This window comes from Macrobrachium nipponense, chromosome 6, assembly GCF_015104395.2.
Source record: "Macrobrachium nipponense isolate FS-2020 chromosome 6, ASM1510439v2, whole genome shotgun sequence".
NCBI lineage: Eukaryota > Metazoa > Arthropoda > Malacostraca > Decapoda > Palaemonidae > Macrobrachium > Macrobrachium nipponense.
The window spans coordinates 45708482-45732895 of NC_061108.1; the positions used below are offsets into that span (position 1 = coordinate 45708482).

The window sequence follows — 24414 nt, forward strand, 5'->3', positions numbered from 1 at the left end:
AATCTGGCGATTTCATTTTTAGAACTCTGTTCGAAAAACGGCCAAGCCGCTAGTACCATTACTACGACTAAATCTGCATGAGAAAGATATTTCAGTTTGGCTTTAATATTGATTGACAGATTCGTACTTCTGTCTATCCCTCGAGCATGTGCTCGTCTGAGGACGGTGGACCGTCCTCACACGGTCTCCTGGTTCTTAAACGATGTTGGCTTCAGATACTGATAATGAATCATGCTCATATATAACCCTTCTCAGGAAAACATTATTTTTAATGAGGTCTGGCCTCAGGCTCCAGAATATCTGAACTGTCGGCTCTCTCTAGAGAACCAAATCATATTGAATTACCCTCCCCTCAGGAGAAGTTCTGCTCTCCCCAGATCGGAAATTCCTAGCAAAGAATTAAGCCACCCACAGGTGGTCTCCATGGAAGATTGTACCTCTCCCACAGGACCCATCATTATGTCCTATCGTTACATTAAAAGCTTATCTGGCCAGAACTTCTGAAAAGTCTTCAGGTCCTCTTTTTATTAGAGAAAAAGGTGGAACCATTTCCTTGAAGGGAATCAGACAACAAATTCTTTATTTTATTAAACAAGCAATCCAGACTCAGTCCCTCATGTCCATTTGATATCGGACAGTGGCTACCTCGGTTAATTATTTTCATAATATGAACTTTGAGGATCTTAAAAAAATATACGGGTTGGAAAATCCCAGACAGTATTTAAACGCCACTAGCTGAAGAATTTAGAGGCCCTTAAATATTTGGCAGTGGCTGCAGGGAGCATTGTCTCCCCTGAGATGGCCTAGTTTTTTGTAACTCTATATTTGTATTCTATTATTTTGCTATAATTTTTTCCCTTTTGATACTCACTCTCACCTACTGCCTCGCTTGTATTCCAGCCTTTCTGCCTTGTGTCCTGGTCTGGATTGCTCATCAACCCACTCCTGGACATGTACATAGTTCATAATTATTGTTTTTTATGTTCATTACCTGTGTTTGTCCCAGGATAGTATAGATTTGGTCATATTTGATACTTTTTTTACCATTTGTAACTTGCTATTCTTACATTGGTTATTAAAACATAATTTTAAGATTTTTATTTTTCCTTATATATCTAAAAATTTTGTGATTTACCAAGCTTGTATGGCCAATTCTCTGATACTATTTCACCGGCCGACAAAGGTCGAACCCAGAAAAGGGATTTTGACGAGGAAAAATCTATTTCTGGGGGAAGACCTGTGCGCCCGGTGAAACCATCCCTCTCTTCTCCTGGTCCCCCGCCCTTTAGCTGGCCAAGCTTGGGTGCGGTAATTCAGGAATGGAGCTTTCGGACAGAAGTAGCAGTAGTAGAAGGCGGAAGGTAGGACGTTGTAACGGCCACCCCTATCAAGAGAGGGGTTGAGAGGAGACTTCTAATTGGCAAAGTATCTGTGGTAGTGGCTCCACTCGCCCTTCCCGTTGCTATTACCGACACCCTGTATGGGTGAGCGAGCTGGAGGTAGTAACTCCAGCATTCCATATAGCTTTTTCTCTGGTATATTTAGCATCTATTTATACCTATAGAAAGGGCGACACAGGTCTGCTTCTCCAGAAATAGATTTTTCCTTTGTCAAAATCCCCCTTATGCAGTCGGTGGTCTTCCACAAGGGCGGCGTTTAGTGAGTGATGAGTGGATGTTCATTGACTGTTTAATGAGTGTTTAGGGGTTTAATGAACATTTAGCATTTAGTGAGTATTTAGTGTTTAATGAGTGTTTGGGGTTTAGTGAGGTTTTTAGTGTATAGTGAATGCTTAGTGAATGTTTAGTGAGTGTTTAGTGTATAATGAGTACTTAGTGGATCTTTAGTGTATAGTCAGTCTTAGTGAATGCTTAGTGATTGTTTAGTTTAATGAATGTTTAGGATTAAGTGAGTGTTTAGTGAATGTTTACCAAGTGTTTGAGTATAGTGAGTATATAGTGAGTGCTTAGTTTTTTGTGAGCGTTTAGTGTATAGCGAGTGCCTAGTGATTGTTGACTATTCAGAGGGTGTTTAGTGTTATTAAGTGTGAGTGTATGTTAAGTGTAAGTGTTTAGTGAGTATATAGTAAGTGTGTGTTTAGTGAGTGTGATTGTATAGTAACGGTGGTGTTTACTGTGGTGTACTATTGTGAGTGTGTGTTTAGTGAGTGTGCTTGTATGGTAACTGTGAGTGTTTAGTGAGTGAAAGTAAAGTATATTGTGAATGTAGTGTTTAGTATAATTGTACATTACTGTTTAGTTAGTGCTTAGTGACTGTATGCTAAGAAAGTCCTGTAATAATATGGGAACCATTTATGCTAGACACTGCTTACATCCAGGAGCAGACAATAATGGTTGGAATGCTTGGGCCAACCTGTTTTTGTAAGGTAATTTTTTTCTGTGAAATTGTGTCCAGTAATAATAATAATATAATAATAAATATTAATAGTAATACTAGCAACAATAATATAATAATATACCAATAGTAAAAAACAGTATTAATATTAATAACAATAAGATAATGATAATAGTGAAAAACAAATAATAAGTAGTAAAAAGTAATAATAAAAGTAATAAAGTATAGTATACCATGAGCCGGACCGAGACCTTCATGGCCACTCGAGGTCCACATGTTAGGCAGGGAGATCGCCACTCCAGTAATAGATGCTCTATGATGGAGACAAAGAGCCTTTCCTTAGAGAGAAGTTGCTGTTATCCGACATGAAGTGGATATAGCCACTGAAATGTCCCTTCTGAATCTGGACGATCTAAACCATAGTCTTTTTAGATTCTTGCCTCTCCCATGCAGCAATCAAATACTAAAGGTGACCCTGATAGGGTCCATTCAACCATCTGAAGTGTCTGTACCTTCTAGAGGGTAGTCACTTATAATGGACTTCTGACAGGAAGTGGTGATATGACTGCCTTAGCTCAATAAGTTCATGAGGCTTCCCTGATAGGAAATCCTACTTGCTGTACTACTTTCAAAATTCTGGAAGAATATCATGAACAGTATTGACAATGACCTTGCTACTGAGCATCAGCATATCAGAAATGCTATCCATGATTCCCAAGAATTCAGGTCTGTCCTAGAAATGGAATTGGAAGTGATGTATAGAAATTTATCCTTTAAACTAGAGGAAAGAGAACCTACACAGTCTGCCCCAGCAGAGATTCGTTTTCACACCAAAAAACTTAGGTTGTGGGAACAGGGTAATAAAAAATCCAACCCCGAAAAGATGAATCAATTTTCTAAATGCCCGTTGAAATCAGAATGGGTAATAAGAGACAGTTTTCTCACCTCCAGAGTCCCAACTGGTTACAATAACAAGAAAAGTCGGACTATAAAACCTAAATCAGAATGAAGTACAGACACCAACATCCACCCAAAAATGACACTGATAACCCTTGCCAAGATGCTTCAATATGCATCCTTTCACCTGATGAAAAATCCCTCTTAATGAAAGGAAAACTATGATTGAGGATGAGCCTTTCCTAATACATACCGAATGAAGTTTGGTCCCTCCATTAGGAATTCAAAATCCACTGAAGGAGATGGTTATCCTGCTTATCAATAAAGCAATGAAAGCCCCAGAAGCAACCTTTCCCCAGTCTGATGAAAAATATATTGCAAACAACTTTACTACTCTAATAACTACTCAGGGAGGCACCAGCCTTCTGTCCATTCACTTCTGAAACAATCATGTGAAAATGGAATTTAAGAATTTTGTGATGAACTGGGAAATGAGAATTTATGAGAGAAATAAAGCCATTTGACTTTGCCATCCCATAAGTAACTGACAGTTTTACAAAGGAATGGGTAACACTTGTCCATCCTTAGGAGAGGAGAACCTCCCATTGGACATGGCTACCCAGCAATATGGTGCTTCAAGAAAAGTCTCAGAATAGTCATGGCTGAATTTTATGCTAGGAGCCACCTCCTCAATATTTTAACTTCTACTACTGTGCTATGCTGGAAGTAACTATTAAAGAGCTTCCAGGGTCTTCCAGAACAATGTTCTCTGCAATAGCCAAAACACTTATGCAGACCCTATGGGGAGTGCTCTATGACTTTCTGAAGTTTTGCAATAAGGCTTAAAAGGAAGATTTAGCAGGCTCCAACATTTTGCTCCCCACTGTAACCACCCTTTTACATTTTTCCCTTTCTGTTGGGACCTGTTTAAAGTCTGTTGTCATTCAACTCAATGAATTAGACCAACAACAGAAAAAGGTAATCTGGGAAAAAATACTCTTGAGAGTTTCCTTTTCCTAAGCCTAAAAAAGTCTGTATAAATCAGAGCCATACCAGCTTCCAGTCATTACTAAAAGACCTCTCCGAGAACAGAAGAAAGGATAACAAGAGCAGCAGCACCCTTTTGAAGAGGACAAAGGTGTTCCTTCTAGGGAAAAGGAAAACCAACTCCTGGACACCATATATTAAAAGCAAGGGTGGAGTTCACTCCCACTCCTCTAATGAGTTTTAAAAAACCTGACACACCTTAAAAGGGGCCCATAAATGAAAGGTTTTTGACACCACTCTTCAGTGTCCCAGATTTCAAATACGTATTTGATCACATCTATTGAGCTTTCTTTGAACAGGCTTACCTAGTGGCCCTGAATTAACCAAACTGTCATTGTTCATTTTTCAACATGTGAGAGAATAGACTGCATTACCATCCACTGTTCCACCCCAGACAGAAGTCACCTGTGCTTCCTCCTCTCTACACCATCACCTTCATGTGTAGCTTTTCAAAATCTAGTCTACCGCGAAGATTGTTTACCTAACATTGCTAGCATACAGTGCAAAAACTACAGACTTCACCTATCTGACATTCCAGTACCCAATGGAAAATGTGGTTAGATTACCTCACACTGAAAGCCCCGTTGAAATCTGTTGAAAGTTTTACATTTTACTACATCTTTGAGAGCAAGTGCCTTGCTATTATTATAATAATCATGGCACACAAGGCAGCATTGTCAGAACCCTTGCTGTATGGTTATGGAATTATAATTCTAATGTAGAAATTGTCAATTCCATTTTCCAGTCTTTTGCAATGCAAAGGTAGGCTCCTGCATGGCTTAACCTTTACCAGTTCCCTGATAAGGTTCTTAGACTCCTGCCATCCCTTCAATTCAGGGGTCAAACATCACTTCATCTCATATGCTCCAAAAGGCAATCTTCTTGACTGCTTTGGCATAAAGGAGCACGGATTATCATATGGGCTCTCTTAGACAGTAACAACATTTCATCACTCATTAACAGTAGTCATTTATTGTTATTCCTGACCTATCATTCCTGGCCAAGAAGACCTTTAAGGGAAAGGCAAAATCCCCTATTCTAATTAGGGAACTTAGCATTCGGATAAAATACATACCAAGTTTAAGCACTCAAAGTTATCTGGATGTCACAGCAAACATCCCAGTTGGTTCCAATCTTCCTCCACCCTAGCACAAACAAACACTCTCTCACATGGGCTGAGAATTATTATACGTGGTTGTCCCTATTAAAATGCAAAAACAAATCATGCCTTTACTTCAGTTGCATAAACCATCCAGCTCAGAATTTTCTATTGAAGAACTCTCTGAGTGTACAGGGGGTAGGGTGGTTTATTTAAAGGTTTTTACAGTGGACTCCGCAAGATCGTAGCAATTGCAGGTTCAGTTACTCCTAGGTTTTTTCTAGTGAGACATATCACCAAAATATAATTGGGGGGGGGGGGTTTTTGTTATCACTACTTTAATGATTTTTTTCATAGAGCAATATTCACTAATACTGTATTAATTTTTTTTTTTTATCTTTCATGACTAAATACACTTTTTTATGATAAAAAAGAAATGAATGTTCTAATTTTCAAAATATTAATATAATGAATATTTAAAACAAAAGCCAAGTATCAATCAAAAGTTAAAAGTAAAATCTTTGAATATTGATCTATATCATTGTAATAGATACTGGACTAAAAGAAAAACTATGTTCACTCTCCCCCCCCCCCCCACCCCCTTCTCTCTCTCTCTTTGCCATGACAAACATGCTATTGGTTAGATGTGTAGCAATGACAATCAAAGCTTGTAACTCATGCTTTGTATGTACTGTTTAATAGGGAGATTGAGTTCTCTCTCTCTCTCTCTCTCTCTCTCTCTCTCTCTCTCTCTCTCTCTCTCTCTCTCTCTCTCTCTCTCTCTAAGATGAGAGAGAATTTTTATGCATATAACAATAATAATAATAGTAAAATAATAATAATAATAATAATAATAATAATAATAATAATAATAATAATAATAAATATGGTGCTGCTCAGTACTATTAATCTTAGTAGAGAGTCTCCTCTATTTTTTGATGACAGTTTCTCTGTTGCTTAAACTGGCATTGGCAAAAATTCGGGTGCGAGTCATTTGGTGTTTATTATGCTTATACAATTCTCTCTCTCTCTCTCTCTCTCTCTCTCTCTCTCTCTCTCTCAACGTGACATTTCATCCAGATCTACTGGGACATTTTCCAGCGATGACTGCTGAGGGGACTGAATTTCCAGTGGTGAATCCTTCTATATTCTGTTGTTGCGGGCTCTCGAGTACGTCTGGAGAACCCTGGGGCAGGTTGAGTTTTCATTGGTTCCTGGGAAGGTGACTCATACGGCGAGCGTTCTCAATCAGAATATAACTACGTACAGTCTAAACCAAAGATACAAACCTTGGACTTTGTATAAATAGAGATGCGAGCGCCCTGTGCAGTTCAAGACCACCACCGCCAGGCCATTCCGCAGGAGGGCCCTCTCGCAACTGTTCAACGTGCAGGACACGCACTCAAACTCTACAGCATCTCAGATGCTGATCAAACAATGGGTACTCAAAATAAACTCGTTAAACCGAGAAATACGAGCCACCCTCGACAAATGCTACATGACCGAGGATGAGAAAAGGAACATTCCACCCCTGGCAGATATAAAACTTTTTTTTACAAAACAGCCATCAAGAAAAATAATAAATAATAAAGGAACATGTCTGCTCTGGATGGAAGGGTAAGAGAAATGTCCCTCATTATTTATTTACAAGAATTGGCATACGAAGGACCAACCCCATGAGAAGAACAACCCCTCCGAACTGTAGGAGACCCCCCCTAAAGCAGACCAATGTCGTTCTACCGAGATGTATGCCCGCCCAAGGATGCCCGAGATTTACATCGGTTATGACGATTGCACGTCTAAAAAAGTTCTCCTGCAATTGCCTGGAGGGAGCCATTAGGTAGCCCACCCTTACAGTACACCAGCAGAACATCATGAGAGACATCATTAGGAATGTCAAAATCATTGGAAGAGCCCCTGACCCATGATGTCTGCACCTCCTAGAAGCGTTTTTTATTCTTGAACAAAAGCCTCCCTCAACACCACTCAAGAGCATTCCTGATACCAATGTGTGAGGAGGACCATGCCTCTCCCTCCAATGAAAGTACCAGCACTGTGAGACAATCAACACCGGATGCGAAGCACATTAATTATGAAAATAATACCAGGGGTGACGTCACTTGGGTATAGAAGGCAATTAAGAGGCTCCAGTGATATTGCCTGAGAGCCTGAGAAGGTCAGTAAGACCCCGAGAACGCTCGCTGTATGATTTACCTTCCAGGAACCAATAAAACTCAACCGTCCCAGGGATTATCCAGACCGTACTCGAGACAAAACAACACAGGATATAAGAAGGACTCTCCATTGGAATTCAGCCCTCAGCAGTCATCACTGGAAAATGTGCTGCAGATCTGGACGAAATGCCGTGTTGGAGAGAGAGAGAGAGAGAGAGAGAGAAAGGGAGAGGAGAGAGAGAGAGAGAGAGAGAGAGAGAATGTATAAGCAATAATAAACCACCAAATGATCTCAACGTAAATTTACCATGCCCTTTGGTGAGTTGGCTCGCCAGTCTCAGCAAACAGAGAGAAAGCTGTCATTAGAAAAATAGAAAGACTCTCTTACAAGATTAAATAGTGCTGAAGCAGCAACATTTTAACAAAACTTGTCTACGAAGGTTATCCTTTTCCAAAATAATAAAGGGATTTTGACGAAGGCAAAATCTATTCTGGGGAAGACCTGTGTCGCGGTGAAAAGTTTCTGTAGCTCACTTTTCTAAGTATAAATAGATTCTAAATATACCAGAGAAAAAAGCTAGCACGGTATGCTGAGGTTACTACCTCGGCACGAGCACCCAGAGGGTGTTGGGTATAAGGTACAAGGCGAGTGGAGCCACTATCACAGGTTCTGCAATTAGAGGATTCCTTTCCAAAATCCCTCCCACGGCAAGAGCCGTCACAAAGGCTAGAGCCGTACAAAGGTTACTCTTCCTACCTAACCCCCTCTCGCTCTTGCACTACTACTTGACCGCGTGCCATCTGCATTCCTGGAATAAAAAACACCCTAGCTTGGACTGGCAATTAAGGGTGGGGAAAGAAGAAGAAGGGATGGGTTCACTGGGCGACACAGGGTCTTCCCCCAGAAATAGATTTTTCCTTCGTCAAATTTTCCCTTTCTGGGTTTCGACCTGTGTCTGCCAGTGAAAAGGTATCAGAGAATTCCCATCCCCAAGCTTAACAGCACCAAAACAAAAAAGTATATAAAAGGGGATAATGAAACCTAAGGTTCATTTAAAGAAAATAAATTTTTAATTGCACTGTAATAAGGCAGGAAATTTACTTATTTATAATTACACTAGAACTTAAAACTATGGATTAGAACTAGTAATAAGAATAATATAATAGACAAGCTAAAAGCATGACCTGAAGCAATACAAGGGTGTACGACAGGTCCGTAATTAAAAAACCAATATGGTCTAAACACTATAACATGTTCCGGTGGCGGGATGGCAAAACGAACCATCCCGACCCGGAGGAGAGGTTGGCAGGGAATACGAGCGACGCAGGTAGGAAGGAGAGAGTATTAAGGGAAAAGAAATGACCAAAGGTTAAGGGAAGGGAGTTTGATAAGATTCATCATTCAGGGGAGACATGCTCCCTGCAGCAACTATGGGAATTTTTAAGGGCCTTTAATGTTTTTGAGATAGTGGCGTTTAAATACTGCTGGAGATTTCCAAACATGTATATTTCTTCATGTCTTCAAAATTCTATTGTGAAAATAGTAATGGATTTAGCCACTGTTCAAGATGTCATGGAATGTGTGGACTGAAATCGGGTTTGGCCTGTTTAATATATAGAGTATTTGTTGTCTAATACCTTTAAGAGAAATCGTACTGCCTTTCTCTCTAACAAAAAGGGGGGCCTGAAGATTTTTTGGAAGTCCTGGCCAGATAGGATTTAAGAGTAACTACAGGACACAATGATGCGTCCTGTGTCAGAGGAATAATCTTTCCATGGAGCCACGCAGTAATACTTCACCCGACGGGAGGAATTCCACATGATCTGGATTTCTAGAGAGGGCCAGGAGTCAGATATTCTGGCACCCTGAAGCCAGGTCCATTAAGAATAAGGTCGATTGATCGTAGAATGGTACTAGCGGGGGGGCTAGGCCCTTCTCAAATAGAGTTCTAAAGAAACAAAAATGGCTAGATTTGTAGTCATATTTTGACCATCTGAATCTTTAGAAAATGGCAACTTCTTCACTGCGAATACATACTGCCTGAGCGTGATTCTCTTTTATCTGATTCTATGAATAAGATGTCAGTGGATCAATACTAGCATCCTTTTGGGCCGCAAACTCATGAAGTCCATAAAGTTAGGGCATCAGAAATTTTGAGGAAGCTGACCACAGTCTGAGTTTGTATACTACCTGTGTCAGCCCTGGACGGGGGATCCGTTTGGGCCAGAGATCAGTCTAGAAAGAAGCGGAAACCAGTTGCTCTCTGGCCAGTTGGGAGCCACCAATGCTACCTGTCCTGTGAAAGGTCTTTAGTTTGTGTAGGACCTTCATCAGAATATCACGGTGGAAACAGGTAAATCTGCCAATTGTTCCAATTTATGGACATCGCATCTGTGGCGTAAGCTAGAGGGTCAGGGTAGGTGGCCACGTAACATGGTAGTTTGTGATTGGATTCCGTGGCGAATAGGTCTACTTGAAGGTCGGGATTTGATTGCAAATCCACCGGAATGACTTTTGTTCCAGGGACCACTCGACTCAGCGGAGTTGTCCTGGAAAGTGGCGTCTGCGATAACATTTTTACTCCTGCCAGGTGGGTGCTGACAAGTGCCAAATGATTTTTCGTTGCTAACGAAAAAATATCGCAATCATTACGTGATTTAGTTTGCTTGACCTGGAGCCTCCCTGTTTATGCAGTGGATACTATGAGCTGTCTGAGACTATCCTTATATGACTGTTCTGGCCGGAGTCAGTCGTTTTAGGGTCAGGAAAACGGCCCATTGCTTCTAGAAGATTGATGTGGAAAACTGGCGGAACAAATATCCGACCACGTTCCCTGGACTTTCTTGGTGTTGTTTTTTTTTGAATACCCTCCCAGCGCTCAGAGATGCATCCGTGTGGATAGTCAGAGACGGCGGAGGGATTGCAATGGTACTGACTTGGCCAGGTGGTTGCGGCGTTCCGTCCATGGGCGGAGCCTTTTTGTTAAAAATGGGTGGAATTACCCAGATCTTGTCCCTGAGATTGATGTTGGCCCTCTCCCTCCAGACTCGATTGACATCCTTCAATCTGGCTTTCAATACGACGTCCGTCAATAACACGAATTTAGCGAACCTAGGTACGCCGAGAAGCCTTTTGTTCTGAGGAATTTGTTCGTAGCTTCACTATCTCGGTTGATTCTTGGATGGTAGGAATAGTTGTGTTTGATTAGGTCTTTTTTTTTTTTTTTTTCATTTTGTATTCCCAGCCATTAAAAGCGGGAAGCCGGAACGAGCCGGGATTTCCTTTGTTTCATCGGAAATCCAGAAATTCAAGAATTTTTTTAACCTTGGCTTTGCCTTGAGACACTCTTCGTCGCTGGCTGCCCAAATGAGCCGTCATCTAGATAGGCTACTAATATTATCCCTTGAGTTCTTAGCTCATGAACTACTCCTTTGAGCTGTGGAAGGGTTACCTCTGCCCGCAGTTGCATGGTTAGTTCCGCCACTTTGGTTGTACAGGGTGAGGGGAACTGGGGAAAACTTCCTTTCGGGGTCACAACATAGTGAAGCTACCTTTATAGGGCGTCAGTTTGGTGTTAAACGCATCCCCATTTTCAGAAAGGGGTGCGAACCCACTACGCTGATCTTGGTCCCTAGGGGAAGATCACTGTCTCCTTCGAGACCTTAAATACTCTGACTAGCGCATGTTCTGCTTAGCTGAACAGAGTCCCGGGGGAATGGGAATTGGAGACCCCCGTGAGAACTCAAAGTCCTCCACCGGGGCGGGTTCCGCACCCTTCGATCGTCAACTGCCCATCTGAAAAAATGGGGATGTAAGCTTTGGCGCCAAGGGTTGTATTCTCAAATGCGGCAGCTTAGATGTATCCTGAACTGTCATGGTCAGAGCCGTGGTTCCAGATGGCGGAATCGGTCATCATTTCCTCCAGGGGTCTATCTTCTCAGTCAGGGACGTTATTGTCTAGCCGGAGGTATCCGTGCCCGAGGTGAATCGTATCGACTCAAGCCTCTCATCCAACTACTTCCCTAACCTTCAAAAACATTAGAAGGTTAGCAAATGCCTCCTGATTAAATCCAGACTCCGTCGTCTTAGATTTGGAGGACTTGGCTCTCGACCCCTCAGGAGGGGGAGAAGTCTTTAACAGCAGGCGACTTAGTAGCAGAGGTCGGACGGCTTTGGGGATGAAGATGACTTAGTCGCCGCTGCCGGAGCTGGTTTAGATCCCTTTGGAAGGGATCTTGGTTTTTGGTGGCGTAGCAGACGGTATACGCGTCGGATGCCGGACCATGTAGCCCTGAAGTTGCACGGCGCAGTTGGAATGCAACCGACAAGACTACAGGGGCGCAGGGCTTGAAAATGTAGCGGGGCACCCTCAGAATAAATAAAAAGAAAACTCTGGATGTTTTCGCCTGCTCCGGATTCCGTCCTCCGGAAGGTAGAGGTCAGCCCAGTGTATGGGGTCTGGGACATGCTGGACCGGAGAGAAGGAAAGTCCTAATCTCTAGTCGGTCGAAACTGAATCAGAATGCTACGAATTGTCGTAGTGATACTTAAACCATCTACGGTCCCACCGGAGCGGTGAACGAAACGAGGGAGAACAGAAACTGAGCTGCGGAAACTAGTATAATAACTCCGGTGACGAGTGTGATGGGAGTCACAATACGTCGGACCCTTAAAGGTCTGGAGATATCTATAGTTTAATATATATATGTCTGGAACCAGGAGTAATCCCTAAAAGAGCTTAGCCTACTCAGAGTCTCATAATCTCATTGCCATAAGCAATGCCGGCGGAACCGGGCTGAAACGAGCGGAACAGGAGAAGGTTAATCCTATACCTGAGCCTGAAACGCATTGAGGGGGGGGAGCGCAACTCCCAGCTCGATCCATTTCTCCTTGAGTGAGACGGCGGATGACAACGGGGAGAAGAGGCAAACTGAGCGGCGGAGCAGTATAAATGTACAATCCGATGCGCTGGCCCGCTGTTGTTGTGATGCTAGACCACTATCAAGCCGACGGAGCTACTCACTGGAGTTCATCAAGGTGATTACATATAATACCAGTAACCCTCCCTTTCCGACCCCTACCTCTCCCACTGAACGAAAAAAACTCTAGCGACCGTTCATCGTAAGGTTACTAGCACCGCGAGCTATAGACAGTGTCCGGCAGAGCCGAGCTGGGAAGTGGGGGAGGGGGGGGGGTCGGTTCGTGATTCGCTTGGCCACAATACCCGATCAGAGATAGACACCTACTGGAGGTTGTGTAGCCAACTACTATGGAGGTAGTAGACCGACTGGGCCCGTGGCCAGTCATGATGGTACAGCGACCGATCGGTGATCACTCCCAAACGGAAGTTCATAGCCTACTACTAAAGGGGGGCAGGAGGCCGTGAGCCCACTGTTTTCCTAAAGGAGGCTAGGCCAAGGCGATATACATACCAGACCACCCAAATTAACAATATAATATACAATACAAATAGTGAGGCATCATGGAAGAGTTGCAAGAGGAAACATAAGGTATCAGGAGAATACACCCAGCATGGAACTAGCCTAGCCCTCCGAGATCACTATGGATACAGGTCAGGTAGGCTAGATAAAACTAAAACCCCTAAGGACGTCATGGCATGGACAGTAACACTCAATTAAACCTTCAATCGAAATTTCGACCTGGTTGGTAGGGAGGGTAGGTCCCAACAATATGACAAAGAAGAGAGAGACTCTATCCTTGATGCCCTCCCCGGCAAGCACCTTAGAGCCGACAGGGGGAGAGGCCTAAGGGTAAAGGTGTAGGGGGCACCTGGCCTACCTTCCCAAAACCTAGTTTAGGCCTGGTCGGGTAAGCCAGGGAAGAGAGCAAAACACTTCCAACCTCTCAGTGATATGAAATCATAAATGTGCATAACAAATATAATATACAATAAACAATCTAATATACAATACCATAATGAGGTATCATGGAAGTAGTTGATGAAGGAACATAAGGTGTAAGGAATTTACCCAGCATGGATCTGGCCTAACTCTCCGAGATCACTATGGAACCGGTTCAGGTAGGTCACGATAAACTCCAAGGACGTCATGGCATGTGGACGGTGGGCACTCAATCAAACCCTCCATACTCGAAAATTTTCGATCTGGTCAGGTAGGGAGGATAGGTCCAACAGTATGACAAGAGAGATACTCTCTATCCTTGATATCCTCCCGTTAGCACTGTAGCGCAGACGGGGGGAGAGGTAAGGGTATAGAGGTAGGGGCACCTAGCCTACCTTCCAAAACCGAATCTAGGGCAATGGCATCGGTTTAAGCGAGGGAAGGAAGCAACTCCTCCAATCTCTTGTGCATATGAAAATCATAATAAATGTGCATAAACCAAGAATAAGATAACAATAAACAAAAACAATAATAAATACAATACAATAATGAGGTATCATGGAAGAGTTGCAAGAGGAACATAAGGTGTAAGGAAAATACCCCAGCATGGATCTAACCTAACTCTCCGAGATCATTATGGACGACCGGTCAGGTAGGTCAGATAAACCTCCAAGGACGTCATGGGCGTGGGACGGTGGGCACTCAACCAAACCTCCCTCAATACTCGAAATTTTCGATCTGGTCCGGGTAGGGAGGCGGGGGATAGGTCCAACAATATGACAAGAGAGATACTCTCTATCCCTTAATATATCCTCCCCGTTAGCACCGTAGCGCGGGACAGGGGGAGAGGTAAGGGTATAGGGGTAGACGGGGCACCTAGCCTAACCTTCCAAAACCTAATCTAGGCCTGGTCGGTTAAGCTAGGGAAGGAAAGCAACTCATCCAACCTCTTCAGTGATATAAAATCATGAACGTGCATAAATCAAAAACCTATCTGGTTTGCAATAAAACAATAATGTATACATGTCTCGTATCGGCAGAGAGAGAGAGAGGACTCCCTCCTCTACGATGATAAATACGATAGGCTAGCTAGTAGCCCTACAAGGCACATATATGATATGAAATATAAAATTAACATATAATAAGAATAAAAATAAAGGAAATAACTGATAATAATGACGCACGCGTCTGATGATGCATCCAAATGGCGAATAAGCTAGCGGCACCCCAGTACGTTTTTCAAGGGACCGAAGGCTAAAAATGGAATGCATCGTAATCATGCGAATTACGAAAACCCAATTTGGAATACTCAAGTTGGATTGAAGAAGCAGAGAGTTCCACGGAAGACGTAACTTCGGCAAATTAAGGCACCAAGGGAGCAATTAAAGACGCTTGCAAACACACAAAGGCTAATTACAGGAATGCAGATGGCGCGCGGGTCGAGAAGTAGTACCAAGAGCGAGAGGGTGGTAAGAGGAGTAACCTTTGTAATGGCTCTTGCCGTGGGAGGGATTTTGGAAAGGAATCCTGTAATTGGCAGAAGAACTGTGAGTAGATGGGCTTCCACTCGCCTTGTACTTTATACCGACACCCTCTGGTGCTCGCGCCGAGGGTAGTAACCTCAGCATACCATGCTAGCTTTTTTCTCTGGTATATTTAGAATCTATTTATACATAGAAAAGTGAGCTACAGGAACTTTTCACCGGCAGACACAGGTCGAACCCAGAAATTATAACAATAAATATATGGGGCCGAGGAAAACATCATCAGCTTCCTCAAAAATACAATGCACAACTGGAATACAATACTTACAAACTCTGGAATAAGACTAGCAGAGGTTAATATAAAAAGAGGGACTTTCCAGGCAACTCACTGTCCCCACTACTCTTTGTAGTAGCCATGATTCCCATGACAAAAGTACTGCAGAAATTGGATGCTGGGTACCAACTCAAGAAAAGAGGCAAACAGAATTAACCATCTGATGTTCATGGATGACATCAAGCCGTATATGGCAAGAGCATCAAGGAAATAGATACCCTAATCAGGACTGCAAGGATTGTATCTGGGGGCATCAGGATGGAGTCTGGAATAAAACATATCCCTTAGCCAACATACAAAAGGGCAAAGTAACAAGGACTGAAGGGATAAAGCTACCAGATGGGAGCAACATCAAACACATACTAGATGAGACAGGATACAAATACCTGGGAATAATGGAAGGAGGGGATATAAAACACCAAGAGACGAAGGACACAATGAGGATAGAATATATGCAGAGACTCAAGGCGATACTCTAGTCAAAACTCAAGCCGGAAATATGATATAAAAGCCATAAAACACATGGCCAGTACCAGTAATCCAAGATACAGCACAGGAATAGTGAAAATGGACTAAGCAGAACTCCGCAGCATAGACCAGAAAAACTAGGAAACATAGACAATACACAAAGCACTACACCCAAGAGCAAATACGGACAGACTATACATAACACGAAAGGGAGGGAGAGGATTAAGTATAGAGGACTGCGTCAACATCGAGAACAGAGCACTGGGGCAATATCTGAAAACCAGTGAAGACAAGTGGCTCAAGAGTGCATGGGAAGGACTGATAAAAGTAGATGAAGACCCAGAAATATACAGACAGGAGAATGACAAACAGAACAGAAGAATGGCATAACAAACCAATGCATGGACAATACATGAGACAGACTAAAGAACTAGCCAGCAATGAAACATGGCAATGGCTACAGAGGGGAGAGCTCAAGAAGGAAACTAAAGGAATGATAACAGTAGCATAAGATCAGGCCCTAAGAACCAGATATTTTCAAAGAACGATAGATGGAAATAACATCTCTCCCATATGTAGGAAGTGCAATACATAAAATGAGACCATAAACCACAAAGCAAGCGAATGTCTGGCAATTGCACAGAACCAGTACATAAAGGGCATGATTCAGTGGCAAAAGTCCTCCACAGGAGCCTGTGCAAGAAACACCAGCTACCTTACAGTAATAAGTGGTATGAGCACCAACCTGAGGGAGTGACAGAAAAAGATCAGGCAAAGATACTTTGGGACTATGGTATCAGAGCAGGATAGGGTGATATGTGCAAATAGACCAAAAGTGACGTTGATAGACAAAGTCAAGAAGAAAGTATCACTCATTGATGTCGCAATACCATGAGACACCAGAGTTGAAGAGAAAGAAAGGGAAAAAATAGATAAGTATCAAGACCTGAAAATAGAAATAAGAAGGATATGGGATATGCCACTGGAAATTGTACCCATAATCATAGGAACATTAGGCACGATTATTTCTTCGATGTTACGCCCTAAAATATTCTAAATTGCGGTACTATCATGTACTGGTTGGCCATTTATGTATTAGTGCATGTCTCTGAGATCCAATATGAGATCCATTAATTTTCCTGAATTTTTCCCAGACTTTACTTATTGAGGTTGCATCAGATAAGCTAGAAACATATTTTCTCCATGACATTATTTTTCCTCTAATGCCCTCCCTTCTAAATCTTGCCGAGATCCGATTGTAATGAGGCTTTAGTAGACTGATTTCTATAGTAATATCTACAAGTTTCTAGGCAGTGTTCTTAAAATTTAGAGGTCTTTTACTAAAGGCATTAAATCTATTTTGCAGTTTCTATTCTTCTACCTATAATATGATTTTCTTGTATCAGGTGAGATAATGTGTCAGACCACCAAGGTACTGAATGTTTTTTAGGAGTAGTAGTTGACTTAGGAATAGATTTGTCAGCAGCTTTAATTACAAAGTTTGTGAAGAAATAAGAAGTCTACAATGTCATCATTACCTTATACTGGTGTAAATGGAGGGATATGGCTGGTTTTAATTTTATACTGGTCCCAGTCTGCCTTATCTACATTATATCATGGGATAGTTGTTGTTGGGGTATGTCCCAAACAGGATGTTAAAATTGGAAAATGATCGCTGGTATATAGATCATCGGTGAGCAAATACTTGTCTATGGATGATAATCTTCCATGAGATTTTGAAAAGTAAGTGCTAATATCTCCATTATTTAAAATGCAAAGATTATGAGTGTCAATCATATGTTCAATTTTGTTACCATGTAAATCTTTGCAAAAGGAATCCCATAATGGGCTGTGGGCATTAAAATCTCCAACCATTAAAAAATCATCACCAATATTCGATAATACTTGAGATAGATTTTGTAAATCATAATTACATGAAGGTTGGTTGTAAATATTATACAAATTAAAAGTAGAGTTGTTAATATGAAGTTTTAATTCCGGGTAGTTGGAATTCAGAACTATTAGTCAATATATTTTCTAAGTATAATTTGGTTATTGACGTAAATTGCTGTTCCTAATGTATTCATATCAGGAACTGAATGTGATGCTAATGTATAATTGCCTATTCTCAAGACATTTTCATTTGTATGTTGCAAGCATATTGCTATTGGTTCACATTGTTTTAACAATCCTTGAATTTCTCCTATTTGTAATCGTGTTTTTAAACCATTTACGTTCCATTGAATAATATAAGAGTTGAATGTTATTGTGGAGGAAGGCCCCTGTCAGCAAAACATTATTTTTGTTTTTGCTTACTTGGTTGCATACTCATGCAAAGCTGCAGGTTTCTTAATATTTGACTTTATGCTAAGTCTCTTGGTAATTGCTCCTTGGGAATTTTGTTTTTGTTTTATTTTCTCCAATAAATGTTCTATGCCTCTAGCACTAGATGAGCAAGCTTTAATAAGATGGTCTACACACATGCAATCTTCGGAGTGTTTTTCTAGATTTTCCTATGTTGTAATTTTTGTTTAATTTGATAAAATTATTAATCATATTAGGGATGGAGGCTGCTTGTAGATGCAAGTTTCCTTTGTATTCAACTGAACAATGAAACATGAGTTAAGGATTTCCCTCTTTGTCCTATCATGGGTGATGGAGTTATATGAACAATGTTGTTATTTTCTGAGTAATTGTTTGTTTGTGAGGTGGCTAATATTTCAGCTTCTACATCAATACTATCTATATTTTACTTTTTAGAGGATGGGAATCATCTTTGTTGTCAAGTTTTTCTTTTTAGGAGTGGTCCCATTTCCAGGGTCTCGCCTTTTTCCCCTTGTTCTCTGATCTGGTAGGGAATCATCAGCAATGTCTGCATTAGAAGGTACTGTCTCTATACATGAAGTACTGGCATCATGATCATCTAAGGATGATAGAGCAGCATATTTGTTTGTTATTGTTATTTCAAGTATTAGATTTCTTTTTGTTTTCTACAAGCATCATGATGGATTTCTGCTTGGGTCAAGTATCCCTCTAACTTTTAACTCAAGCTTAGCCTCTCTTGCTGCCATTCCATTCTATTCATCAGTAGTTTTAATTCTGTATTGTACATATAGATTGGGGCTCTTGTTTTGACTTTGCAATGATGATTTTAAATTTTTGCTATTTTTGATGGAAACTTCCTGGTTTCTTTCTTTTTTTGCTTGGAATTTTATATAACTCCAGGTCACGAATGTTATCGTATCTTAATTTGAGTGATTCTAATATGATATTCTTTTCAAACAATTCCTCCCCATTTTCAATTTGAGGTAGTACAACTTAACCCTGGATATTTAGCAATGGCATTCATGGCTTTTTCAACCATTACATTTACCCTTTGAATTTCTTTAGGTTCTGAAATGTTTTCTGACTGGGCTTTTGCTGTGGCTTAAATCAGCCATTCAATAAATTTCAGTGCTCTGTAACTCATTTCTCTTGATGAGTGTAAGCTTAGTAATTTGTTCTCTAAAACATAGGGAGAAATTTTCCTCTCTGTTTTGAGAACAAGAAATCTGGAACAATTATCTGTCCCAAAAATATGATCAAAATGAATTAATGTTGGTGGGGCGGGTTTGTACATTTTTCTTTTCTTATTATTTCTTATCAAAGGCTCATATGGTGCCATCGTTGTTCTGGTAGGCTTACTGTCCTTGGTGAATCCAGTAGCCAAGTCTGATTCCCACGCTGGGATCATCAACATTAGGGCCTAATAAAGAATATATAAAACACGAAGTGTTGTTTTCAGCCAGGTAGTCCTCCACCTACCATAGAGCCCACCCAACAAGGGAGGGGTGTGGAATGCCAATTGAGAGGCAACCCCTAGAGGCTACTTCCTGGTATACACCTGATCCCCAGCACTTAAGGCGTCGTCAGTCCGTCAAGATCCGACCAGTACTGGGGACCAAGTTTGACATAAGACTTTCTTTCTCGCTCGCACATCAGGTATTCAAATTTTATGGGTGTAGGAGGAATGCTGCCCATCCCCACCCTCCATCACATTACAAGAGTTGTCACAGCCATCATCCATTAACATATTAAGGTCCTCAATTCTGGTTCATCCTGACAGGGGAAGAAGAAAATAGGTTCAAAGAGGATCAAACTTAGTCTGGGTGCTCAGAAATGGCCTTAGTACCATGGTTGGACCTGCCAGGGTAGAAAACTGCCCGGCTACCATCGTCCACCTCTTCCTCGCACCTCACAAGCCCCACCACCTCATCAAGGTGTCGAGCCATTGGTGGGGAGTTTGGGGGGTAGGGAGGGGGGGGGCACTTCTGAGCTTGGGCTACAATAGATGAGGCACTGACACCTTACCTCATACATGGGAACCAGAAAATAATAGCCTATTGTGGGGAAACCCTGAAAGATTCCTTAACACAAATTTAGTCAAACCTTTTTGCTAACTGTAAAATAAGGTATACATCCTGTTCTGACTTCTCAATACACTTTTCCTGAACCAAAATGGGAGCTAAAGAAAAAGTCTCAGAAGTACTACTAAAGCATTAGCAGAGGCAAAAATCCATAAACTGAGTAGTAATAATTATGGATAAAGGACCTGGAGAAGGGGAAGAAATGACATTTTATGACTGGATCAAACTACAGAAACGTACTTTGCTTTTTATAATTTATCTGCTTTCCTTCTCTTTCTATATCTAGCAAACTTAAACATAGTATTTCCTTCTCCCTCCTATATCTAACAAACTTAACCCATTAAACGCCGACGTGGACGTATTTTACGTCGACATTTTTTGTCTCTCGGGTGCTGACTGGACGTATTTTACGTCGACATACAAAAGTTTTTTTAAAAATTCGCGGAAAAATACTTATAGGCCTACCAGCCGAAAACTCTTGAATCACGCGCCTTGGGGGATGCTGGGAGGTCACGGATCAAGGTGTTGTTTGTTTTACAATCGTTACGCAGGCGCGCAAGCGTGAATTCTTTCTTGCCGCACTAAAAAGTATCGGTGACACATCTCGGAAATTATTTCCTCACTTTGACATAATTTTGTACCATTTTAAATTAGCCGTTACATGGAGTATTATATATGAAATGTACGCTTTTTATGTAGAATACAACAACAAAATACTCATGATTGTAGCTTTTATCAGTTTTGAGATATTTTCATATAATAATTGATGTGCCAAAATTTCAACCTTTGGTCAACTTTGACCCTCTACCGAAATGGTCGAAAAAACGCAATTGTAGCTCAAAACTCTTATATTTTAGTAATATTCAATCATTTACCTTCATTTTACAACAAATTGGAAGTCTCTAGCACAATATTTCGATTTATGGTGAATTTATGAAAAAACTTTTTCCTTACGTCCGCGCGGTAACTCTTCCGAAAGAAATCATACGTGCGATTGTGGTAATGTTTGCACCATTTTAAAATTAGTCGTTATATAAAGTTTTATATATGGAAATGTGCACAATTTCATGCACAATACAAACTAAAAACAAACCCATGGTTGTAGCTTTTATCAGTTTTGAAATATTTATTATAAAAATATGATAAGTGACAAATTTTCAACCCTTCGGTCAACTTTTGACTCTACGAAATGGTTTGAAAAAACGCAATTGTAAGCTTAAAACTCTTATATTCTAGTAATATTCAATCATTTACCTTCATTTTTGCAACAAATTGGAAGTCTCTAGCACAATATTTCGATTTATGGTGAATTTATGAAAAAAAACAACATTTTCTTTACATCCGAGCATAAGCTAACTTCCGAAAAAATCATACGTGCGATTGTGAATAATGTTTGCACCAATTTTAAAAATTAGCCGTTAAACTAAAGTTGTTTATATATGAAAATGTGCCAAAATTTGCATGTAGAATACAACAAAAAATAATTAAAGGTTGTAGCTTTTCTCATTTTCGAAATATTTGCATATAAATCACGATAAATACAAAAAAAACCACGTTCGGTCAACTTTGACTCTACCGAAATGGTCAAAAACGCAATTGTAAGCTAAAACTCTTACAGTCTAGTAATACTCAGTCATTTATCTTCATTTTGAAACAAATTCGAAGTCTCTAGCACAATATTTAGAATTATGGTGAATTAAAAAAAAACCTTTCCTTCCCTACGCGCGCGGATTCTCCGCCACAAATCTCCGAAATGCGTACGTCGCATTCTCGGAATATTTGCTCCGTTTCATTATTAGGCATTTCATAGAGTTTTATATATGAAAATGCGCAATTTTTTATGTAGAATAAAACTAAAAAATATTTTTAAGGTTGTAGCTTTTCTAAATTTCCAAAATAATTGCATATAAAAAAATATTAATAAAAAAATTCGACATTCGGTCAACTTTAACTTGTCAGATATGGTCGAAAACTGCAATTGTAAGCTAATACTCTTACAGTTATAGTAATATTCAATCATTTGTCTTCATTTGAAAGACAAATGGAAGTCTCTGGACACAATATTTAGATTTAAGGTGAATTTTTGAAAAAATATTTGTTACCCGTCGCGCGTTACGAATTCATGCATCATTTTGTGATAATATTTTCTCGTGTGCTTTTACGTTTTACAATGTGTTATATACCAAAATGATCGCAATTTAGTGTACATTACAACGAAAAAAATTAACTCGTTACCTTTAAACCGTTTTGCACATAGCGCGATTTGAATACAATTATATAAAAAATTTTTGTTTTTGTGCTATCATATAATCACATTATTTATATATGATAATGATAATTTTTTTCATTTCTGATGGTTGCATACTAAACTTCAGGCAATGACAAAAAAAAAGGAGCCAAAAATGAACTCTTAATCTTGAAAACTAAGCGCGCTGTGATTTTTTGACAAAAATATTTTTTCCGCTTCCGCACTCACTCCGGACCCCCCCCCCCCCGGTCACACGGAAGGCGATTTTTAATATACCCCTTCGGTGTTTAGGGGTTAAGCATAAGTTCTTACAACAATCCCTGCATTCCTCAACATTTATTCTCAAGCTCACACTCTAATACCCTGCATTCAGCACAGTGTCCATCTACCTCAAAATTCAACATCCTGCAACACAGTACGTAATCATTCCTACAGAGCCTAACATTCTTAGCCTTGCTCCTAGTAGAGGACATTACTAAAAAATACATATAAAAAATACCACAAAAGCAGCCAAACAGCCAAAACCATTAAATACCAACGAGCACCTATGCACACAATGGCAGCAAGAAAATTCTGAAAAGAGCTAAAACATTTAAAACACCTGGTGGAAAACAGGTGAACAAGACAGTCATCCAGATCAGTCAAGCAATCTTCTTTTGTTTGAATACAATTCATCTCTAGTACAGAGATATAAGATATTTTCAACAGTAGGTAAAATTCATTCTAGTAAAATAATAAATCACTGACAAAATAGAAGGTTTAAAATGATTACACAAAACACCATATGGAGGGTAGGAAATGAATGGCATAAATAACCAGGTTGAAGTAAGAAAATCAATTACAGCAATGACCAATTAGAAAGTACAGAACAACAAACATCATACACTCCTTAATTGCTTTCCATTATCAGTATACAAACAATAAACCGTACAACAGAACTGCTTATAGAAATTGGTGATCTGGATGTTTTATGCACAGCCAATTTTATCATTAACTACAAAAAAAAGGAGAAAAGTAAAAATAAGTGCATAATTAGCTAAATTTCTTCATAGAAATAAGCGACATGATTTCAATTTACAACACAAATAATAATATACATGCAACTGAATGAAGATTGTATAATGGGTAATAGTGGGATTCAATATCGAAGCATACTTTTATTTTTTTGAACTAAACAAATTAATCAGTGATAAAATATTTATTTACAAGATTTACAAGTAGTACCTGTACAGTTAATTCATATAATTCCTTCAACTATGTATCACCTTCCATGACCTTAACAGACAAAGAACACATAAACAGCATACATATCTGGTAAATTAATCATAATGTTGTCTTTCATTCACTAGCAATTATATAGGTACGACGTAAGTGTAAGAACCATCAGTATCAGAATATGAACAGTTTTCATGCCCAAGTTTCAGTTTGATACCGTTTTTCCAAGTCTTTCTTCATGTATTCTTCAACATCCCGTGTGCTACAGCCAAGACCTTTTTCACATATAAAAGTTAAAGCTTCATAAACATCTATTGGAACCCTCTTAGCATTACCAGCAAAAAACACCATGGCTTTCTTGTTTCCAATAAGGTCCCAAAAACTATCAGCATGTTGTCGTATGACATGTTGTACATATACCTTGTCATCTTGATCACGTGAAAAAGCACAATGGAGAATTAACTTCTTTTCAGCTACTAAAGCTTCCCATTCCTCTTTGAAAAAGAAGTCCTTATCATAATTTCTGCACCAAACACCATAACAACATTTTCATGTTGATCAGAAGCAACTCTCTCCTGTATGTAAGCTCGAAATGGAGCACAACCAGTTCCTGGTCCAATCATTATACAGGAGGCAAATCTTGGGAAGACACTGCAGGGAAAGTTAGCGTTCCTAATTTAAACCATATTGGTACATATGAATTGGCTTTTTGTCTTGATAACCAGTTGGTACATAATCCCAATCTAGGTCTCTTGAGAACTGTTCGGTACTCAACAACAGCTACCAGAAGCTGGACACGATCTGGAAGAGCTAACCTAGATGAAG

The 24414-nt window shown here is 40.1% G+C and overlaps 2 protein-coding genes across 2 annotated transcripts in view; one reads left to right on the top strand and one right to left on the bottom strand.

The window, feature by feature from the left end:
- LOC135216830 (vesicle transport protein USE1-like) overlaps positions 1-24414 on the top strand; it is a 336942-nt gene that overhangs the window by 129168 nt on the left and 183360 nt on the right. The window lies entirely within an intron of this gene.
- Positions 23519-24414, bottom strand: LOC135216831 (NADPH-dependent diflavin oxidoreductase 1-like; the record flags this gene model as incomplete). The annotated part of the gene is given in 1 exon segment (XM_064252332.1): positions 23519-24414. A coding segment is annotated over 1 exon segment (203 nt), but the record flags the coding sequence as incomplete, so codon positions are not given.